The sequence below is a fragment of the Ichthyophthirius multifiliis genome, assembly GCF_000220395.1.
Source record: "Ichthyophthirius multifiliis unplaced genomic scaffold scaff_1120509251000, whole genome shotgun sequence".
Classification (NCBI taxonomy): domain Eukaryota; phylum Ciliophora; class Oligohymenophorea; order Hymenostomatida; genus Ichthyophthirius; species Ichthyophthirius multifiliis.
Window position 1 is genome coordinate 1 of NW_004086297.1, and position 22,549 is coordinate 22,549.

The following is a 22,549-nucleotide window of genomic DNA, read 5'->3' on the forward strand; positions in this document are numbered from 1 at the left end:
TTATTAATTTTATATTTTGTTATATAACTTTTTATATTAAATATTTTGATTATAACATTTATATATATTTTTTTTAATTATATGTATTTTTTTAAATTTTAAATTTATATTCTATATTTTTTATTATTATTATAATTATTCTATATTATTTATATATTTATTTATAATCTAATATACATTATATTTTATTTAAAAATATATTATCTTTTTGATTTTGCTATTATTATTTTAATAAATTATCTAATGTTTTTTTTTATGTACTTTAATTTTATTTATTATTAATTTATTTAATATATTATTTTATTTACACGAATATATATTACAATATTTTTATTTATATTTTTATTTTTACTTTTTATTTATAAATTATATTTTATTCTGTTTTTATACTTTTTTTTTATTTTTTATATAATATATCTTCTAATATATAAATTTATTATTTATCTTAAAAATATAAATATATATATATGTATATTTATTAATTCAATTATATACATTAAATTAATAAAAATAATTTTTTGCGCTATATCTAATAATTTTAAAGTTAATAATCATTATCAAAAATTAAATAAATCTGACCATATAAAATACCATAAAAAAAAATTTAAAAAATTAATTTAAAAAACTAATATACTATTTACAAAAAATTATGTTAAAAAAAAAAAAAAAAACCATAAAAATTTTTATTTAAAAAAAATAAAAAAATTAAAAAATCAAACTTATGACTATAAAATATAATTAGAATCTATAAAAAGTTCTTCATTTTTCATTTCATTTTTAAACTAAAAAATAAACTCACCAAAATCTTAACGGACAATATCTTTTATTTTCTCAAACTAAAATACCTTACCCATATTAAGGAAAAACGAATTCCCCAAAAAACCTTATTTTACTTTTTTAAAAGCACAAACTTTCAAAAGCTTAATATTTTCCCTAAATTTTAACTTAACCTATACTATTACTTCCAATATTAATAGTTTCATTTTATTTTCCGATATTTTACTATTAAATAAATGCAAATCCAGCCCTAATAATTTAAATTCTTTAAAAATTATTATTATTATTATTATTTAATTCTTAAAAAATCATATTGTTATTATTATTATGATTTAAAGAAGTATAAAAGGTATAAATATTATTATCACTTTCATTTTCATTAAAAAAGCAAGTAACAATAAAATCTAATTTATTTTTAAAAATAATATGTTAAACTTAAAGTTATTCATTCTCACTAATTTTATTCACTTATATTAATTTATTATTATTTAAATTTTTAATAAAACTAAAAGCTTTTTATTAACAACAATCTACTTCGAATTCTCCTTTTAAAACATAAATAGAATTATTTTTTGTGCTTTTTAAATATATTTTTTCTTCCATATTTTCATGTATTAATTATCCTGAGTCTTCATTCCATTTTAAATCAGTATTTATTCGACCAATTTCTTCTATATTTTATTAATAAAAGGAAAAACATTATCCCTCCTTATGTTCGTCCATTTATTAACATTCTTTAAAATGAGGTACATGGTCCAAACATTCATATTGATTTTAAAGAGATTTCATTTTGGATTTATCATCAAATGTAAAATCGAAATTCGAAAGCCCTGGATTTGAATATTATTGACATATATTTTAGTTTATTTGCATTTTTGGTTGTTCTTTTTATGTTTGGATTTAATTTTTGGGCCTATAGTTATTTTATATACAACATTATAGTAATTAATTTCCCATTTTTTTATTTTTTGGTTTTAATAATTGGTATTATTAGGTTTAAGTAAAATAAAATACATATATATTTTTTATTGAATTTTATATAAATTTTTATATTTAAAAAAAATAAAAATTATTAAATATTTTTTTTTTTATATTTAAAATAAATATATATATAAATAATGTGTATTTTTTTTATTTTTTTTATGATTAATAAAAATATGAAATATTTTTTTATTTTGTCTCATTCTTTTTTCTTTTAAATAATCCTTACTTTTCCACTTTACATTTTTTCCAAAAGTTTTTATTTACTAATAGTAGAATTAAAAGAAGGACTACTAATTGAAGAAGATATACTATTATTTATAAGTTCTTCATTATTTTTCATTTAAAAAATAGCTAAAGTATTATTTTATTATATTTTGTAACTATTATTATGTCCTTCAATTTATTATTTGTTTAAAATTTATGATTAAACAAGCCTTGGTTTTGCAGTAATATCTAAATGATTTCCCTAAATTTATTAATATTATACTTTTTCAGAATATCTTTAACATATTAAACTTTAATTATTAGTAATATTTGGTTAATATTTACTAATAATAACTTATATAGAGGGGTCTAAAAGTTATTTCATTTATTCATTTTATTATTATTATATTGATAATTATTATTAATTATTCTATAAAGATTGTTTTTCAAGAATTATAGAATTATTAACTTTTTAATTTATATCGGAATTTTATGAATAATATTATTATTAAAATTAATCTTATTATTTATTGTTAAAAGGATTATTACTATAATATTAATTATATGAAGAATTTTAAGATATTAATTATTGTGAATTACTCAAATTTTATTACTGTATATATTATTATTAATAGGAATTATTTGTATGTGATGAATAACTATTATTAATAAGATAAGATTAAAAATTATTATTGTTATTATTATTATTATTATTATTATTATTATTATTATTTAAATGATTTTATTAATTATTACTATGAATTATATTATTTTTTATATTATTATTTATATTACTATTTATTTATGATTAAATATTGTCTATTTTTTAATAATTATTATTATTATTCAATAAAGGTATATAGTTATTTATTTATTTCGTTATATAATTATTATCATTTGTTTATAATGGCTTATAATCATTATCTATTAATGTAGTGAAATTATTTATTTATTATGTATTATAATTATTTATTTATTAAATATTTTAATTTTATATTTATTATGAATTATAACTATTAAAATTATTAATTTAATGATTATTATTATTAGTATTAATGTTTTATTAAGAAATATAATTATTATATTATATTTACTAATTATTATTATTTATATATTAATTGAATTTATTATTATTTTGTTAAATATTTTAATTACTACTATTTACTTAAGAATTATAATTAATATTTTGTATTTAAGAAGAAAACTCATTATTATAATTTTGTAATTATGTTGTAAAATTAAATTATTTAGAATCATCATCTTTATAATTAGAATATTAATTAATTTATTTATATTAACTATTAATATTTTACTAATTCTTATTTAAATTATCATTTTTATGAATATTTTTTTAAATTTCATAAGTATTAATTTTTATCTAGGTTTAACTATAATCTTACTAATATTTATTTTAAATTCTATCATTAATATATATTTAGCTTTCTTTTTTCTATCCTACACTATCAAAATTATTAAGACTAGGTATAGGTGATTTATCTCTTGAAGATGAAGAAGCTTAGAAATCATAAGGATCATCATCTTCTTTTAATTCATTAAAGGAATTTTTTCTTTCTTTATTTCTATTAAAGGAATTTTTCCTAACTAAATTTCTATTAGGAAGTTTGGGTCCAAAACTTGGCGAATTTTCCTTTTATGAATTCTAATTTTATTATTATTATAAAACTAGTATATTTAACTAATTTTTTTAAGATAGTTCTTCAATTATTTTTAAAAGAGAGATTTTTTATTTATTTAAAAATAGAATTTCCGCCTCGTTTTTTTCACTAATTTTTTAGTTAGAAAATTTTATTAAAGTCTTTTATTATTCTTCCTTTAATTTTTATAAAATATTCGCCTTTTAATGTTTTAGAAAAGTCTATTGTTCATTTTCATGTTAATTTTTGAGAAATTATTCATGTTAAATTTTCTATAATTCAATATTTTTTACAAAATTTTCATATTCAATTTAATTATTTTTTTACATTTCTTCATATTTTTATATGCTTTTTTCTAAAAAATCTCCTCCTATTTCATTCTATATTTTTAACTTATCTAAATTCTAGTTTAAATTGAAAATTTCATTTCTTAAATTCTCTAATTATTATTGTTATAAAATCATCTCGCTTTATTATTGTTGTTTTTATTATAAAATTACACTCTCTTTTTATATATCTTAACTTATAAAAAACTTCTTTTCTTCCAGTCTTTTTTTTAATTCTTCCTAAGCTTTCATTTTTAGTTCATCTCCGGTAATATTTGTATATTTTTTATAAAGTTAATTCATTATTTATTCCATATTTTTTTATTTTATATCTATTTTTTCGTCTTATTATGTGTTTTTCTAAATAATTATTTTTTATGGAATTTCTGATGTCTTTTTTTCTTATAAAAGTACAGTTTCGTATTTCGTTTTATCCATTTTTATTACATTTTCTTAAGGATTTATTATTAAATATTAATAGTCTTCTATTTTTTGTTATTTTAAGTTATTTTCTTAATTATTATTTATTATTTCGTATATATTCTAATTACTATTTGAATAATTGTTTGTTTTTTATATTATATTTTGATAATTTTAATATTAATTATTATTATTTTCTACATTTTCTATTTTTTAGACTTCTTAATTTTTATTGTTATTTATATTTTAACTATTATAATTATTAATTCCGAAAAATTGATTTGAATTATTATCTATATAAGGATAAAAATTATTTATTATTGGAATTTTTAAATTTTCTATTTTTTATTTTTCTTCATTTTTTTAAATAAATTCATCTATTTATCCATATTGGTTTTTAACTTAAATTTATTGAGTTTCTTGAATTATTTCTTATTATTTTTAAATTATTTCTTCTTTTTTTAAAGGACTTTTTTATTATTTTTAATCAATTAATTCTTAATTTTATTTATTTTTTTAAGGGCTTTCTTATTATTTATAAATATTTAGTACTTGTTATTATTATTGAGTGTTTTCATATTATTTTTAAGGACTTTCTTTTTAATTTTAAATATGTTTTTATTCTTATTAATTATTTATAATTTCTTATTATTTTTATTTTAAAGGACTCTATTATTATATAGAAATAATTGATTATTATTTTTATGGACTTTACTATTTATTTTATTGAATTTCTTATTATTAATATGTATTTTCTATTTATTTATGAGGACTTTTTTGTATTTTTTAAGAAAATTATGTTTATTTTTATGGAGATTATATTTATTTTTTAGGAGATTCTTTATATGTTAAAATATCTTATTATTTTATGAAATTTTCTGATAAATAATTTTAAGGTATTACAATAGAATTTTCCTCTATATTTTCTTCAATATCACAAGGGGAAAATTCATTAGATGATTTTCTGTATTTTTTTTCTTAAGAATTTTAATTTTTTTCAATTTCTTTTTTTTCTATTTAAGGCGAATACTATTCTTTTAAAGGAATATTATTTTCTTATTGTTCAATTTAATATATATTTATTTCTTGATATATTTAATCTTTATTTTGTTCTTATGATTATTCTTTATATTTTTCTTCTTAAATTAATTCTTTATTTATATCTTCTTAAATTTAAACTTTCTCTTATATTTAGATTTTCTCTTTAATTTATTCCTTATTTTCATCTTTAATTTATTCTGTATTTTCATGCTCTTTTTAATCTGATATTTCAACTTAATCTTGCTATATTTCCAGTTATAATTATTTTTCTTCTTGATTATTATCAAATATAGGCTTTTCATTAATTTATAAATTAGTATCATTATATTATTTATTTTATATAGTCTATTGTAAAGTTTATTAATCAAATTCTTTATTAATTTATTAGACTTAATCTTTGTAAAACTCTTCTTTGTTTTCAGAGTTAATATTAACACTTTAAATATTATTAATAACTAAATTTCCTTATTACTAATTAAAGTTATTTTAATCAATTTCTATTTATTATAATTATTCACCTTAAATAACTTAATATTAAGATTTTTCAATATTTTAAATTTCTTAATTATCATTTAAATTATTTTCTTCAGTAGTTATTTAAACCTCTTTTTTTTCTTAATCTTCAATAAAATTTTACTCTATTATTTTTTCCTCTTTTGTCAAATTTTCCTCTCTTATTTAGTTTTCTCCTTTTATTAAGTTTTCATCTTTTATTATATAGTTTTCCTCTTTTATTTAATTTTCCTCTTTTATTAAGTTTTCATCTTTTATTATATAGTTTTCCTCTTTTATTTAATTTTCCTCTTTTATTAAAATTTCCTCTTTTATGTAATTATCATCTTTTATGTAATTATCCTCTTTTATTAAGATTTCCTCTTTTAATTAATTATCCTCTTTTATGTAGTTATCCTCTTTTATTAATATATCTTCTTTTAATTAATTGTCTTCTTTTATTTAATTATTCTCTTTTATTATTATATCTTCTTTTAATTAATTGTCTTCTTTTATTTAATTGTCATCTTTTATTAAGATTTCCTCTTTTAATTAATTGTCTTCATTTATTTAATCTTCCTCTATCAATTTTTCTTCCTTTATTAAATTTTCCTCTTTTATTTAATTTTCGTCTACCAATTTCTCCTCTTTTATTTAATTTTCGTCTACAAATTTCTCCTCTTTTTCCTCTATTAATTTTTACTATTTTATTAAATTTCCTTCTTTTATTAAATCATTATCACCTTCTTTTTCTTAAATATTTTATTTTTCATAATCAATACTACTATCTGCTTATTTTTTCTACTTTTCTTAAAAATGTAAAAACATCTATCTTTAATAAATATACTCAGGTTTTTATCTCATAACTTCGGCTGTTTTTTACCTTTCATATTCTTTATAAATAGCCATTTCATCTTCATCTTCATTAGCGTCCTATATTCCTTTTCCATCTAAAAAATTCTCAAAATCCCCTAAATTTCTGCTCTATTTTTCTCTATGAAAATCCACTATATTGACCACAAAATCCGCAAAAACCTTACTTTAATTCATTAATTCTCTACATTAAACTAATAAAAGTTCTGTAATTTTAATAACATAACACAGAAATCCTTTAGTAGTCTTCCTATATGGTTTTCTCAAATTAAAATAAAAAACAGAATCTTCAGTTTTTTAAATCATTAATTAAATAATCCCTATATCCTTTAATAAATGTTCTAAATAATCCTTGTTTTGGCTCAAAAAACACATCATTGATAAAACTAAATTATGCATTATATTATTCCATTCAAAAAAGAAAAAAATATCTAAAACATTCTCCAATATACGGCTTTAAATTAAAACTTCGCGGATACAAGGGAACTAAATACGGATTATTTAATTCAAAAGTTCAATTATTTTAAGCCTTTCTAATCCCAGTTTTTTCTCTTAGGGTTATATTTTTAATAAATCTTTTATTTTTGGTATGTTTTCGACTAGAAATTATAAATAAGCAGTACTTTCATACTATTAGAGCATTATTTAGTAATATTCAGAATCTTCAGAATAACCAGAAATAAAATTGTTTGCATTATAAGCATAATATTGAGCTAAACTAGACAAAATTTAACAAGTGCCTAATTTAGATTATTTATTTCCTTCAAAAAGAGCCTATTTTAAAAAAGATATTATCTTTTCACCACATAAACTTTCAAGTATTTCTTTACCAGCCAATATACAATAATGCTTATTTAATATTTCTTATATTATAAGAGAGAAATTTGTTATTTCTTCAAAATTTTTAAAATAAAAATTTTTAATAAAATCTTCAATAGCGTTTACTTTTATCTCCATTAATTTTTTAAATTAATTTTAATTAGTAATTCTTATTTTATTATTATCAAATAAAAATAAATTTTATATTACTTAAACTATTTATATGAAAATAGATATATATATATAAAAATAAAATATATAATAATATAAATATATATATATATATATATATATATAAATAAATATATTTTTTTATATTTAATATTTAAATATAATATAATTTTTATATATTTTATACATATAGATTCGTTTCCTATATTTTTTATTAATGCATCTAAAACTCCATTTTAAGTTAATAAATAATCCATTGTATCTTTTGGTTTCATATTAAATAAAATAATTACTAATTTCGCCCAATAACCAGCTAATACATCATTTAAATTTGATTTTTCGAAAATAAATTCGAATAATAAATTCATATTTGGCCAATTGAATTTTTTTAAAATTTTGTTATTTTAATCATCATCTATTTAATCTAAAGATTAAAATTGTATTCTTTAAGTAATAAAAAATTATACCATCATAAAAGGCAATTGTACATCAAAAATTTCACTAGCAGCCTATGGATATTTAAAAACTCGATTTTTATCACCACATTCAGGTATTTCTACTGTTATATATTCTATTAGCTTTTATATTAATCGAATATTTTGCTTGAAAAAATCTATTACTTTTGGATTTTGTCGCTTTAAATCGTTTATTAAATCAGAACTTTCAATTAATAAATCGTCTAATAAATCGAATGGAGTTTTATTTTCTAAATTTTCGAGTATTTTATCAATTTAATATTCGTGGAATGGTTCTTGCTCTTCTTCTTACATATTTTTTTATTTTTTTATATTTTTTATAATATTTTATATGTGTTTTTTTTTAATATATATTTTTTAATAGTATTTTTATAATGATAGAAGAGAGAATACAATAATTATAAATGATTTATGTTAATATAAAAAAAAAATATATATATTTTTTTTAAAAAAAAATAAAAAAAAATTATTTAGTTTAATAAAAATATTTTTTTTATTTTTTTTATGATTATTTTTAATACAAAATATATATATATATATAAATTTTATATAAAAATTCTATAAATTAATATAAAATGATTAAAAAAATAAAAAAATAATATTATTTTAATATTATTATCAAAAAAAAAAAAAAATTGTTTTTTATAAATTATTAAAGAAATAATATTTAAAAAAAATACATAAAATAATTAAATAATATAAATTATTCACTAACAAATTAAAACTTTTATACTACTTTTTAATATAATTTTTTTTATTATTTATTATAATTAATATTATTATTATTATTATTATTATTATTATTATTATTATTATTATTAATTTATTAATATTTTTATTATTATTATAATTATAATTATATTTTTAATTTCTTTTATTTTTATATGTTTTTAAATAATTTATATATTTTATAAATAATATTTTTTTATTTTTTTTTAATATAATAATAAAATATAATTTTTTTTATTTAATTATTATTCTTGTAAGAAAAATCAAAAATATCTTTTTTATTATTAATAAAAAATCTGAAATCTAAATTATATTTATTATATTTATGTTATTAATTTTGATTCAAATTTATATTTATATATTTTATATATCTATAATAATTCAATTTATGTTTTTTTAATAAATTTAAATGATATTTTATATAAAAATTTTATAATAATAATTTTTTTTAATTTAATATATATTTTTATATATATTATTTCTGTAAAGTTATATTAATATTTATTTTTTTAAACATATGTAATTTCTTAATTATTTTGATAATAGTTATTCATAATTCATAACTTATAAAAATAAATTTTTATTTTATTTATTAATTTTTTTTTTATTGTTTTGAATATTATGTTTTTATAATTATTACTTAAAAATAAATAAATAAAATAATTTTATTATTATATAATATATATATATATATTATTATATATATATATATATTTATATATTTATATATAAATATTCTTATATAACTTATATTTCTTAATATCTTTATTATATATCTATAAATATAATCTTTATTATTATTCAAATATATTATTGTGTTTACTAATCATTATAATTATTTACATTTTTATTATTATTATTGTAAATTTTATTACACATTTATTCTTTTTTTATTTAAAAATTAAAATTTATATCAAAATAATTATTATTATTTTTAATAAAATAATCTTCATCATAATGATTTTCATAATTTAGTTTTAAAGCTTTTTAAAATTATGTGTTAAAGGTTATCTAACTATCTCTTTTAGAATTATACTAAATATCAGTTTTTTCTGAGTCTTTTTTTTTAATTTTTTTAATACTAACTCCATTATTGATATTATATTTTTTTTATAAATATGAATAGAAACGATTTTTTATCATATTTTCAGGCCTTCCTTTTAAATAAGTAGAAATTTCAGTCCATTTAGCTCCTATCTATTTATAAATACTAATGATTTATAAATCTTCACTATCACTCCATTTTTAATTATTAATATTACAATCTAATTTATTAATATATCTATTATTAGATGAAAAAATAGATAATAAAATTTAATAAAAATTAAATTAAAAAAATGTATATTATATATTTAAACACATTTTTTTACCTTTCTTTAACTTATTTAGCAGTTCTGTTTTCAATAAAAGAAGCTATTTAACTCCAATTATTTTAATATATTTAATAATATTTTAAAACTAACATATCTTCATTTTTAGTCCAAGGAATTCTCATTTTATTTAATTTTAGCCTATTCCATCTTTATCTGCATTAAGATTAATTTCTACCCTAAATATGTTAACAAATTAAATTCCATTTCCTATTATATTTCTCGTAATAATATTTTAACTATTCGTCTTCTTCTTTAGTCCATTATTTTACGATTTTTTTATATTTTTTTTCAAAGTTTTATTATTATGTCTATTCTTCCATATCAAAATCCAAAAAACTCTCAATTTAATTATTTTAATTTATATTTTCATCCTCATTTTTATGCTCTTTTATTTTATCAAACACTTATTACTAATAAACTAAAGGGAATATAGGAATTTCTTCATAAGATGCCGTTCTTGGATAAAGCTGAATTTATTTTACTTATATACAATCTATTAAATTTTTAGTTGTTTAATCTTCTAAGCTTTTTATTTGACTTTGACCTATTAAAAATTCTTTCTTTGCATATCCGGAACTGTACTTTGTTCAGTTGTTTATTCCTTTTATGAACCACGACAACAACAGGCATTTTCAAAAAAATTAAAAAATGACATAATTATTTTATTTTATTTTATTTCATTTATTGAGAAAATATTATTGGAGAAAATAAATTAAAATATACAATACTAAAAATTGGAAAAAAAAAAAAAAAAGCAAAAACAAAAAAAAAATAAATAAATTTTTAATATTTTTTAAAAAAGTTCTTTTTTAATAAATATATAAGTATGTATTATATGAAATAAAAATTTAAAAGTTAAAAGTTAATATAAATTATTTAAATTTATTGTTAAATTTTTATTTTATATATATATATATTTAATCTCTTTGTGTAAATGAGGATTTAATAATAATTCTTTTTTTTTAATTTTAATTTATTTAATATTATTTTGTTTTGGAAAGGTTATATATATATTTGAATAATTTTGATTATTTTGTCTATTAGTTTTTAAAAAAAATATATTAGTTAAATAATTTAATTATTTGATTATTCTTTTATTTAAATATATTTAAATATAATATTAATATATTTAATATATGAATCAATAAATTTATAAGAAAAATATTATAAAATAACAATAATTTAGAACTAAAAAAAATTTTATCTATTATTATAAAATTATTCGAAATGTAATAAATAATATACAATTTTTTTTTATTTAAATAATAAAAAAAAAAAAAATATTGAATAGTAGATTTATATTTCTATAGAATAAAAATACTTAAATTAATCTTCAAAACTATATAATAAGGATCTTTTTTTATTTTTGAAGTAATTTTATAAAAATAATAATAAAATAAAAAAACACTTGTAAATATATGAATATAATGAATATTTAACTTAGTTTAACAAAAAAATATAAGTATAGGGTATAGGATAGATAAATTGATAGAATAAAGACATAGAAAATGAACAAGATGGGGTTTAGTGCGTATCTTATAACTGTAAGATAAAAAGAAAAATAAGATAATCTGAAGTTGGATGTATATAATAGAGATAAAAAAAAATAGTAAATTATGTAGACAAAAAGGTAATTAGTGAATATAATAACTTTCATAAAAAAAAAGAACATGTATATCTAAAAATTAATAAAATTTGATATGTAAAATACAAAAAGTCTAATAATTGATAATAAAAAAAAAAATTAAGAAAATAAAAAATTAATGTAAAAAATATTAATTTAAAAATTGTTAAAATTAGGTTGATAAAAAAATAGATTAAATATAAAAAAAATAAGAAATATATAAAAAAAAATATAAAAATATATATATTTAAATATAAATATATATATATATTTATATATAAAGATTAATATTTATTTTTTAAATATATTATATTAATATTTCAAATAATTATTTTTTATAATTATTTTTGTATTTATATTTTTTTTAAATATTTTATTTTATAATTTAACTGCTTTTTTTTATTTAATAAATATAATGGATTCTTAATAATTTTTACTTAAATCTAAAAGTTATTCTATACAGCATAATATTTAAAATAGTAAATAAAATAACATTTCTGAAATGAAATAAAGATAATTGTTAAATCATAAAAAATTATTTTAAAATTTTAATCATTCATAAAATATAAAAATGAATTCATTTTCAAATTACAAATCAAAAATATTTGATTAATTTGATTATTCATTAAATAAAACATTTACTAAAAATTTATTTAATAAATAAAATAATTAATAATATATTTAAAAGAACACTCATGATTTTAATTCAAAAACTATAAAAAAAATATCTCCTATATAGATTAATAATGTTAAAAATAAAATATCTGTTTAACAATTCATAAATTAAAAAGATTCTGCAACTTAAACAGAATAAATTTTAATTAATAACATAAATAATAAAATGATTTTGCAAACAAACTTAAATAATATATTTCTTAATTAAACATTAAATACTTATAATGACTCAAAACAATAAATTTAAGTAAATAATAGATATAAAAATTATAGTGAATCCAATATGGATTAATTAAATAATCTACTCATTAATTCAAATTTAGATTAATAAAAATAAGATAGCGATTTATAAATTACTGATATTGATTTTGAAACTGATGTAATATTTCCCCAAAGTGATTTAGTAGAAAATAAAAACATACCAAATAAATCTACACATTAATATTAATTTATTGAATAAAAAAACAAATTTAAAAAGAAAAAAGAAAAATAAATAAAAGAAGTAAAATAATATTAATAATAAAATAAAAAAATAAAAAAAATTAAATTATAAAATATAATAAAAAAAATATATATATATATATATATATATATATATATATATATATATTTATATATTTTATTTTTTATAATTTTATCTTTAGTAAATAAATTCTAATTTAATTATTGAAAACAAAGAAAACACAATTTTTTCAATTGATGAAGATTAATACTTACAATCAAAATATAAAACAAATATAAATTATAAGTATATTTTAAATTAAAAAATTATTTAAATAAATAATCTTTTATTATCAAATTTATAATAAATATCTTAAATTCATCTTCCAACTGTTAAACTTTAATTTTATAGAGAATTTTATATATCATGCGTTTAAGATATAATTTAAAACGATAATGATATTTAAGTATTATATTTTACAGTTAAAGATTTACATTTATTAAAAAAAAAAATTAAAATATGCATATAAAATGATAATACTTTGAATAATTAATAATAAAATTTAGAATTATTCTATATGTGTAATAACATAATTAGTTAATCTATACAAATTAGTGAGAAAAAAATAAAAAATATATAAAAAAGTTTATGAATGTATTAAAAAATAAATAATAATTAATTAATTATAAAAACAAATTTTAACATTTGTAAATATTTTAACATATAATAAAATTATGATTTTGTTAATTTTATTTATTTATTTTTTTCATACATAATTTAATTTTTTATAAAAATTATATAAATAAATTAATTTAGGAATATAATTTTAAATAAAAATTTATACTAAGGACATTTATATATATATATATATATATATATTAGCTTTAATAAAACATAAATAATTTATAATATTAATATTTTATTTAATGTTCAATATTATATAATTTTTTTTTTATTATTTTATAAAAAAAACCAATATTTTCACTTTTACTATACTTAAGGATATCTTACATATTAATAATCTGAAATTTACTATTAAAAAAGCCTTAATGTACAGAAATTCTAAATATTTTTACGAAAACCTAATGAAAAAGGTGATCCGAAAGATTTGGGAATTTCTTATAAATAGCTTATATTATTCCAAGCTAAATATTCCCCTTTTTTTTTTAAAAAAAAAATATAAATAAAAAATACGTATAATTACAAGTTGATAAATTTTTAACAGCCAAAAAAGTATGGAAGAAAAGAATTCCAGAAACCATAAAGAAAAAAAGCTAATAAAAATTAAATCCAAAAGTACATATAAATTATAATATACTTAGCTAACATATACCTAAAATATAAATAATATATATATATATATATATATATATACATATATATATATATAAATAAAATAAAATAATATTTACTATATAATAAGCCGAAATAATTTAAATATTTTATAATACTAAAAACCAATAAAATACACATTTATTTTTTCTCCCACACAATTTCCAATCCAAGGACAATGATGATCAAACATCGAAACACATTTTTTACATTCTTAACAATGTTTTGCCCTAACAGGAACTTCCAAAAAGCAGATATTACAATATCTTTTTTCGATAAAAGGAAAGCAAGAATCCAAATGGAACCTAATATCATTGTTTTTAACTTCTTATATTTATTTTTCCAATTATTCAACTATTCCTCCTTTTGTTATAATAGATTATTTCATTTAATTACTATAATTATTGCTTAATTATAAGCTTTAAGTAATATTCTATTATTAATTCATAATATTATTTATTTATAAATTTAAAGAAGGGTTTGTATTTTCTTTAGAAGTTAATTAATTTAAAAAAATAACTTTGTTTTAATTTGTTGTTTATAAATATTATTATTCTTAATTTGTCGTGTATTTTGTACTTCCTTCTTCACCTTGACTCGTAATGTCTTTACTATTTAATTTATTTTAGTCTTCAATTTAATTATTTTATGAATTTTCATCTGATTTTTAACTTATATTATTATCTTAAATATTTGAATTTATTTATTCTAATTTTAAAATATATTTATTTTGATTATCTATTTAATTTTCAATATTATTTTCAATATTAATTTCAATATTATTTTCTTCATTAGCTTATTATGGATAGTTATCTTAATCTGAAGAATTTTAAGATTAACAATTTTATTCAAAATTAGATATGTCTTTATATTTGTCTATATTTATTGATGTTAATTCACATTCTACGATTTCATTTTCAAAATTTTATTAATCTGATTATTCTTATTAAATTTAGAAATTTTATTATTATTAATCTTTATTTTCTATATTTTATTATTATTCATTTAATTTTATTTACATATCATAAGAGAAATTCTTATATAATTAAGGTTATTATTATTATTATTATTATTATTATTATTATTATTATTATTATTATTATTAGTATTATTAATTTTTATTTTTTTATTCTTATTAATCTTTATTTTCTATCTCATCTACAAATCTTTAGTAGTTTTTTTTATTTTTTTCTAATTTCATTTTTTTTTTTTTTTTATTTTGATTTTAATTCTGATTTTAATTTTTATTTTCATTTTCATTTTCATTTACATTTTTATTTTGATTTTAATTATATATTTACTCTTAAATTTTACTTTACTTATTTTTATATATTTTATTATTTTATTATTAATTAAAATAAATTATTACTTTTGAATTTATTTTTATATCATCTTAATTTTTTATTATTTACTTAATATTTTTTTAATTTTCATTTTTCTGTTAATTAAATGTTCTTTTGAAAAAATACGAAACAAACGTATTTATTCTTGATATAGACTTATTATTTTCATTCTTTTTTTATTTTTTATATATTAAAATACTATTTTTTTTTTTTTAAAAAAAAAAATATTTAACATTATCAGTTTTTTTTTTTGCTATTAATAACTTCCTATATAACCTGGCTATTTTTTTTTTTTATTTCTTTTAGTTTATTAAAAAAAAAAAAAGAAATTAAAATACATCTGATTAATTTAATATTATAAAAATAATTAAAGTTAAAGTAGTAATAAAGAACAAAAATAAAATTAAACGTTCTTAAATAATTAAATCATCATAACCAAAAAAAAACAAAGCAGAAATAAGTAAAGTTTATAAAAAAATATAAAAAATAAGTGATATCGTTTCTATTTTATAAATTTATATTATAAAAAAAAGTAATATATAATAATATTTATATATATATATATATATTAATTGATTTACTTTTCATTTTATTACAATTATTTATATATTTATATTTTGATTATGATTTTTTGAATATATTATTTCAAAAAAAAAAAAAAAAAAAAAAATTTTTTTTCTTAAAAATTAATTAATTTAAAAATTGAATAAATTTAGAATCTAATATTTATTAAAAAAAAAATATATAAAATTACATAAATTTATATTTTTTACATTATATTTTTAAATATAATCATTATTTATTATTTTATATTTTTAAATATATAAATTTGATTTATTTATTTCGAATAAAAAGATAAAAATTATAATCACAAACATGAAATATACATAAACATCATTATATCTAAAAAATTATAATTTTTATTTAAAAAAAAATATAAAAATATCTAATAACAATAAAATACTTTTATGTAAACCGTTTATTAATTCTTATAATAATAATAATATATATATTAGTTTTTTTATTCAATTTGGTATAGTACATCCAATTATTGATATATAATTGTTACAATATTATCCAAAGACACTTCTATCTACACAATGTCCTTTAGTACAACAATTAATTAAATTTAAGCCACAATTTTATCCTCCTACTTCATTACATGAATTTATACAATCCTATCTATATGGTAAATAATAAAATCTAATTGGCTTAGAATGTTTTTTAAACAGAAACTAATTATTATTAAAAATATTAAATTAAAAAAATTTTAAAAGTTTATTATTAACAAAGAATTTAATAAAATTAAAAATATTAACAGAGTAAATATAAACACTAAAAATTTTTTATCCATTTTTAAATTTTTTAAAAAATATAATAAAAAACATATAAAATTATAATGTATAATAAAATAGTAAGATAAATAACTATTACATAGATATTATATTAATATAGTATTTTTTTTTTTTTTAAAAAAAAAAAAAAAAAATTGCAATTAATAAAAATAAATTAATATAAAAAATATATTAAAAAAAACAAATTATATTTAAAAAAAATCTAAATATAAAATTATTAATTTTAATGTATAAAATTATAATAAAAAATTATTAAAATAAAATAAATATATACAATATATATAAATATGTTTTTATTTTTATTTATACACAATTACAGTAAATATTTTTTTTTTTTATTAATTTATATTATTTCAATTATTTAATTTTATTTTTTAAATATTTTTTGTTTATTATGTACTTTATCATATATAAATTTTGTTTATTTTCTTATATATTTATTTAAATTTATATTTTATTGATTATTCGTGTTCAATATTTAAGTTTTTATATAAGTAGAAATGTTATAAATAAAGTAGTTTTTAAATAACAATCTTATTCTTTTTTTAGAGAAAATTATATTGAAAAATACGGATAATAATATTAATCTTTTCAATTTTATCATTTAAATTATTACATTAATAAAAGTCTATTTTTTTGTGTTTTTATTTTAGGCTATTCATCAGATTTTAATTAAATTAGGATATTATAATCTTTGAGTATAAAAAAGAAATTGAAATATATTAATTATTATTAAATTTATAACTTATAAACTATTACTATAAGTTTAATTAAATAAAATATTTCTTCTTCTGTACCACTGATTAGTTAAAATATTTCTTTAATTGAAGTTTTATTAAAATTATATATAAAATTCTATTATGTATGATATTTTCTTGTAAAAAATAAGTTTATTAAATAAATTTTTTTTATAAACTATAAGAAAATTGTAAAAAATAATATAATTAAAATAAATTAGTAGAATATTAAATAATATAAAGGTTGTAATTCGCAAGTTGATTCGAGTTAGAAAATGTTCGAAAATTATTTAAAGTTTTAACTTATTTGATGAAGAACCTTAAATATATAAATTACGGGGAAAGTATAAAAAAATATAACAAAAATAATAACAAATATTTCAATTTTTTTTTTTTTAAATAAAAAAATAAATTTTATCACATAAAATTCATAAATTATAAAATAAAATATAAATATTAAGATTTCTAACAAATTCAATATTATAAATTGATAATTATAAATACATAAAAAAAAAGTAGAGACATATATAATTATATATATATATATATATTTATATATATATATATAAATATATTTATTTTAATTTTTATTAATATTTTATTTAATTTTAATTTTTATATATATTTTGCAATTTTCTTTATAAGTTACAATACGAATAATAAAATGTTATAAAATAATATATATTTATTTAATAATACTTAAAAATTTTATAATATTTATATATATATAATTACTTTATTTTTTATTTATATATAATTTATTAAATTTTTTAATAATATTTAATATTTTTTCGTTTCCTTTTAATAAAAATAAAATAAAAGCTATTACATAATTTAAAATATCTCACATTATTAATTAAAAAATTTTATTTTTATATTATTTTTTTAAAATATAAAATTTTTAAATTTTATTTTTACAATTATAATTTAAAAATATATGTATTAAAAAAAAAAAAATATTTAATTTTTTTTATTTAATAATAAATCCAAATAAAAAAAAAAATAACATAAAATACTAAAAAAAAAAAATAACCATCAAACTCTTAAAGAATTTTTAATTTTGATCATAAGAAGGTAAAGAGTTAGCCAAAGCTCCTTAAACTACAAAAGTAGGATTTTCATTTAAAGCCTAAAGAACAGCATTTTTACACTTAATCAGTAGTTACTTAATCAATTAATTCACTGTATTAAGTATGTAAAACTTTTCCAAATGTTCTAAACTAAAATAAAAAAAAATAAATTAAATATATGAAAATAAAATATATATTTATATATATATATATATATTTAAATGTATATATATATTTATATATTTATTTATATAAGTATATATTACATTTCTAGCGCTTTCCTCTAATCTATCAGTTTATCTTTCCATAGCATTTAAAATTTGATTTTTAAGATGATTTTTAGCAATATTTAATTCATCTTAAGAAATGTTATTTGCCAATCCTTTCAATTCTGCAATACTAAGGTCTAATAATTATCTACTTTTATCGGAAGATCCTTATAATTTTAAACCAAAGAGTCCACTATCAGTAAAATGGAAATTAAGACTTTCAGCATTATCAACAAATGAGTGTTTATTTAAAACTAAAATATATATAAAAATTTTTTTTTTTTAAAAAAAAAAAAAAAACCATTTTTTCTTAATCTTAAATTTTAAAGAAGTACTTTAGCTAAATTGAAAGCGAATAAATTATTAGATTTCCAATTTGCAGATTAGAATAAAAGAGCTAAAACAGTTTAACTTTCTTCAGTTAAATTTCTCACTTCACCTCCTTGGTATTCACTTTTTTCTCTTACATGTTAGCTTTCTTAATTTCCAACTGCAATATTGCCTAATTTAGATTATACAAGCTCTACAAATTCTTCATGATGTTCAACACCTGAAGCACAAACATAAATTTTATGAGGTGCAATATTTTACAATTAAAACTTTTATAATACAAAAGAATTCAAATTTTTAACATTTCCTTTTAATCCTTTTAAAGGTAAACCTAAACCTTAAAATCCATAAGCTGTTCTGTAATAATATATATATATATATATATAATTTTTATAAAAACAAAACAAATAAAAAACTTGAAAACATATTCATTAAATAATTCACCAGTCTTTAAATAAGCATCTAGTTTGTGAGTATTTTGATTCTTCTCTATTGCTACGCTTGATGCTACTGCACTTCTGGGCTCTAAAGCACAATCTGCTACCATTGAAAACACATCAACGAAATCATGAGCAAGACAATTAGCTTTAAAATAAGAAGTTTCTTAGTCATATTCCATTTCGAAACTTCCACCTGATTATTAAACAATACCACTTTTTAATTTATATATAAATATAATTATTTATTTATTTACTAGTTAACTGTTTCATTTGTGTTTAAACAGGTTTTTAAGTAAGTGTTTTTTATTGATAATAAAGCTCCAGAAGTTTCAGTGTTTTCATCTCTTGTTCCTACATCTAATAGAATACCTATAAAATAATATTTTAAATTTTTTTTTTTTTAATATTAAAAAAAAAAAAATTATAATATAATATAATATATCTATATTTTTGTTATTTATTTATTTTTTTTTAAAAAAAAAAAAAAATTGTTTTTCTTATATATATTTTTTTATTTTATTAATATTTTTTTTTTTTAATTGATTTTTTATTTTATATATGTGTTCTTTTTATTTATTATTACCGACATCAACCTGTGATGGGAATGTTTATTATTCAGTAACAACTGTAATTCCATTTTATAATTTAGTTTATTAATATTAAAGTGGAAGTTCATCAATTGTTTCAGAAGTATGAGTCTTTATTTATTTATTTTTAAAAAAAAATCATAATTGACTATATATTAAAGTTTATTTTAAATTAATTTTACTTTTAAAGGAATTCTAGGGTCTGCATGTGTAGCCTAATATTAAGGAGTAGATTTATCATCTCTATATATAAAATCATAGAAAGTTCTTTTTATAGAGAAATTTTGCTTTTACTAATTTTTTTAAATTTATTAATAATAAATAAATGATTATAAATTTAAGTATTTTTTTATATTTAAGAGTTTAAAAATGTAATTATATTTAAAAAAAAAAAGATTTTTTTTTTTTATATTAACTTGTTAAAATAAAGATCTTAAAACTTTTTGGGCTTATAATTAAATCATTTTTTTTTGTTTATTTTCTTTATAAATATATATTTATGTTTTTTTGTAATAATTATTTTATTTGTATTTATATATATATTTTATCTTTATAATTTATTTGTATTTAAATATTTATTTTCTAATTATTTTATATTTACAAAAAAATTATATATATAAATATTTTATTTATTTAATATTATTTCATATATTATTAATAAATATATATATATATATTTATATATATATATATATATATTATATATATATATAATATTATTTAATAATATATATTTCTATTTAAAAATTAACTAATAAATACAAGAATTGTACTTATATTTTCAACGTAATAAAAAAAAAAAAAAAAAATAATAATATATATAATAATGTCTGATAAATTGTTCATAAAACTAAAGCAGCAAATAAATAAATAAATAGAAATTCCGAATTAAAAAAAATATCCCTCGTTTATAAATACTTAAAAAATATAAAACTAGTATTAATTAAACAGGTTATAATCATAAAGTTCAAGCAAAAGTAATTTTAATGGAAATTCACAACAATAAATTACAATTTAAATATAAGAAGACGAAAACGAATCACATGTTTCCCAAAATATTTAAAGTAAAATAATATATATATATATAGTAATTAATAAAAAAAATAAAAAGATAAAGATTTAGATTTAGATTGTAGAATTGAAATAGAAAATAAATTTAATAGAAGTGAGTGCAATAAAAAGTTTAAATTTCCAAAAAATAAAATTTTTAAATATAAAATTATGAATTCGACTTCTTTTTCATCCGCATCTTCATCTGAAAACTCTTCTGTTTAATCACTAGAAGGTGTTTCTATATATAATTTACATGAATAAAATATGAAAAACTACTAAAAAGAATATTTAAAAAAAGTATATTAAGATTAAACGCAAAAAGAGACAAAAAATAAAGAAATTTAAATAAAAGTTAATAGAATGAAAACCGAAGGAAATGAATAAAACGAAAATATTTATTCTTATGAAAACCTTTGTTTATAAGAAAATGAAAATAAATAATATTATTTACAATAAAGTGAAAATAATAATAAACTTTTAAAAAATAATAATATTAATAAAAATCTTAAAAAATAAAACAATTTTGGAAATTATGAAGGAATTTTAAATTAATAATAAACATAAAATTTTTACAATAAAAACATCTTCTAATAAAATAATTTTAATAAAATTAACAATAAATAATAAAGTAATAATAAATATATTAATTTAAATAAAAGCTTGGGAGGTATATAGAAATAAATTATAATAAATAATCCTAACTAATAATAAAAAACTGTAAAAAATACATAAAAAAGCAAATAGTCCAACAAAAACAATATAACATAAATAATTAAGTAAATAAATAAATATATAAAAATATTATAAATTAAACAAAAATAATATTAGTATTAAATTGAATAATAATAATAAATTTTCTTTCAGATAATAAGAAAATAAATAGAAAAGGAATATTTAAAATCAAAACAAAAGTAGTAAATAGTCAAACAATTATGAAAAAAATCAAAATTTA

The 22,549-nt window shown here is 14.5% G+C and overlaps 2 protein-coding genes across 2 annotated transcripts, besides 75 other annotated features; one reads left to right on the forward strand and one right to left on the reverse strand. All coding sequences in view use genetic code 6, as the record gives it.

Annotated features, from left to right (window-relative positions):
- Positions 1–58: 58 nt before the first annotated feature.
- Positions 59–98: a microsatellite.
- A 9-nt stretch (positions 99–107) lies between these two features.
- Positions 108–165: a microsatellite.
- Positions 108–168: a microsatellite.
- Positions 115–163: a microsatellite.
- A 97-nt stretch (positions 169–265) lies between the features above and the next one.
- Positions 266–307: a microsatellite.
- Positions 308–324: 17 nt separating this feature from the next.
- Positions 325–408: a microsatellite.
- Positions 409–1,033: 625 nt separating this feature from the next.
- Positions 1,034–1,106: a microsatellite.
- Positions 1,107–1,821: 715 nt separating this feature from the next.
- Positions 1,822–1,914: a microsatellite.
- A 736-nt stretch (positions 1,915–2,650) lies between these two features.
- Positions 2,651–2,752: a microsatellite.
- Positions 2,651–2,771: a microsatellite.
- A 133-nt stretch (positions 2,772–2,904) lies between these two features.
- Positions 2,905–2,983: a microsatellite.
- A 3-nt stretch (positions 2,984–2,986) lies between these two features.
- Positions 2,987–3,100: a microsatellite.
- Positions 3,041–3,101: a microsatellite.
- A 416-nt stretch (positions 3,102–3,517) lies between these two features.
- Positions 3,518–3,581: a microsatellite.
- Positions 3,582–4,789: 1,208 nt separating this feature from the next.
- Positions 4,790–4,853: a microsatellite.
- A 21-nt stretch (positions 4,854–4,874) lies between these two features.
- Positions 4,875–5,023: a microsatellite.
- A 123-nt stretch (positions 5,024–5,146) lies between these two features.
- Positions 5,147–5,205: a microsatellite.
- Positions 5,206–5,370: 165 nt separating this feature from the next.
- On the forward strand, positions 5,371–7,544 carry IMG5_126840 (hypothetical protein; the record flags this gene model as incomplete). Its single annotated transcript, XM_004032184.1, has 1 exon — positions 5,371–7,544. A coding segment is annotated over one exon (1,545 nt), but the record flags the coding sequence as incomplete, so codon positions are not given.
- Positions 5,488–5,540: a microsatellite.
- Positions 5,502–5,557: a microsatellite.
- Positions 5,532–5,578: a microsatellite.
- Positions 5,562–5,616: a microsatellite.
- Positions 6,054–6,529: a microsatellite.
- Positions 6,070–6,482: a microsatellite.
- Positions 6,072–6,529: a microsatellite.
- Positions 6,465–6,562: a microsatellite.
- Positions 6,504–6,584: a microsatellite.
- Positions 7,545–7,824: 280 nt separating the features above from the next.
- Positions 7,825–7,899: a microsatellite.
- Positions 7,848–7,940: a microsatellite.
- Positions 7,941–8,576: 636 nt separating this feature from the next.
- Positions 8,577–8,614: a microsatellite.
- Positions 8,615–8,992: 378 nt separating this feature from the next.
- Positions 8,993–9,098: a microsatellite.
- A 19-nt stretch (positions 9,099–9,117) lies between these two features.
- Positions 9,118–9,157: a microsatellite.
- Positions 9,158–9,364: 207 nt separating this feature from the next.
- Positions 9,365–9,413: a microsatellite.
- Positions 9,414–9,639: 226 nt separating this feature from the next.
- Positions 9,640–9,703: a microsatellite.
- Positions 9,647–9,712: a microsatellite.
- An 83-nt stretch (positions 9,713–9,795) lies between these two features.
- Positions 9,796–9,841: a microsatellite.
- Positions 9,842–11,021: 1,180 nt separating this feature from the next.
- Positions 11,022–11,050: a microsatellite.
- A 385-nt stretch (positions 11,051–11,435) lies between these two features.
- Positions 11,436–11,478: a microsatellite.
- Positions 11,442–11,493: a microsatellite.
- Positions 11,494–12,073: 580 nt separating this feature from the next.
- Positions 12,074–12,104: a microsatellite.
- Positions 12,077–12,127: a microsatellite.
- Positions 12,128–12,144: 17 nt separating this feature from the next.
- Positions 12,145–12,192: a microsatellite.
- Positions 12,162–12,208: a microsatellite.
- Positions 12,192–12,249: a microsatellite.
- Positions 12,202–12,244: a microsatellite.
- A 39-nt stretch (positions 12,250–12,288) lies between the features above and the next one.
- Positions 12,289–12,313: a microsatellite.
- An 817-nt stretch (positions 12,314–13,130) lies between these two features.
- Positions 13,131–13,210: a microsatellite.
- Positions 13,208–13,257: a microsatellite.
- A 678-nt stretch (positions 13,258–13,935) lies between these two features.
- Positions 13,936–13,960: a microsatellite.
- A 459-nt stretch (positions 13,961–14,419) lies between these two features.
- Positions 14,420–14,471: a microsatellite.
- Positions 14,472–15,158: 687 nt separating this feature from the next.
- Positions 15,159–15,200: a microsatellite.
- Positions 15,201–15,464: 264 nt separating this feature from the next.
- Positions 15,465–15,551: a microsatellite.
- Positions 15,552–15,588: 37 nt separating this feature from the next.
- Positions 15,589–15,700: a microsatellite.
- Positions 15,625–15,700: a microsatellite.
- Positions 15,625–15,704: a microsatellite.
- Positions 15,705–16,435: 731 nt separating this feature from the next.
- Positions 16,436–16,471: a microsatellite.
- Positions 16,472–16,530: 59 nt separating this feature from the next.
- Positions 16,531–16,600: a microsatellite.
- A 649-nt stretch (positions 16,601–17,249) lies between these two features.
- Positions 17,250–17,292: a microsatellite.
- Positions 17,251–17,310: a microsatellite.
- Positions 17,255–17,325: a microsatellite.
- Positions 17,275–17,322: a microsatellite.
- A 1,046-nt stretch (positions 17,326–18,371) lies between the features above and the next one.
- Positions 18,372–18,423: a microsatellite.
- Positions 18,421–18,476: a microsatellite.
- Positions 18,439–18,476: a microsatellite.
- Positions 18,477–18,564: 88 nt separating this feature from the next.
- Positions 18,565–18,619: a microsatellite.
- Positions 18,620–18,716: 97 nt separating this feature from the next.
- Positions 18,717–18,774: a microsatellite.
- A 50-nt stretch (positions 18,775–18,824) lies between these two features.
- Positions 18,825–21,039, reverse strand: IMG5_126850 (processing peptidase, putative). Its single transcript, XM_004032185.1, has 8 exons — positions 20,961–21,039; positions 20,727–20,837; positions 20,541–20,655; positions 20,212–20,326; positions 19,934–20,170; positions 19,489–19,874; positions 19,185–19,441; positions 18,825–19,068 (listed from the first exon to the last, which is right to left on the reverse strand). Exons 1-8 carry the CDS (start codon positions 21,006–21,008, stop codon positions 18,967–18,969), a joined length of 1,371 nt encoding a protein of 456 aa, XP_004032233.1. The 5' UTR covers positions 21,009–21,039; the 3' UTR covers positions 18,825–18,966.
- Positions 19,108–19,172: a microsatellite.
- Positions 19,108–19,181: a microsatellite.
- Positions 20,465–20,513: a microsatellite.
- Positions 21,018–21,098: a microsatellite.
- Positions 21,057–21,143: a microsatellite.
- Positions 21,065–21,125: a microsatellite.
- Positions 21,075–21,141: a microsatellite.
- Positions 21,144–21,154: 11 nt separating the features above from the next.
- Positions 21,155–21,270: a microsatellite.
- Positions 21,206–21,278: a microsatellite.
- A 781-nt stretch (positions 21,279–22,059) lies between these two features.
- Positions 22,060–22,113: a microsatellite.
- The last annotated feature ends 436 nt before the right edge of the window (positions 22,114–22,549 follow it).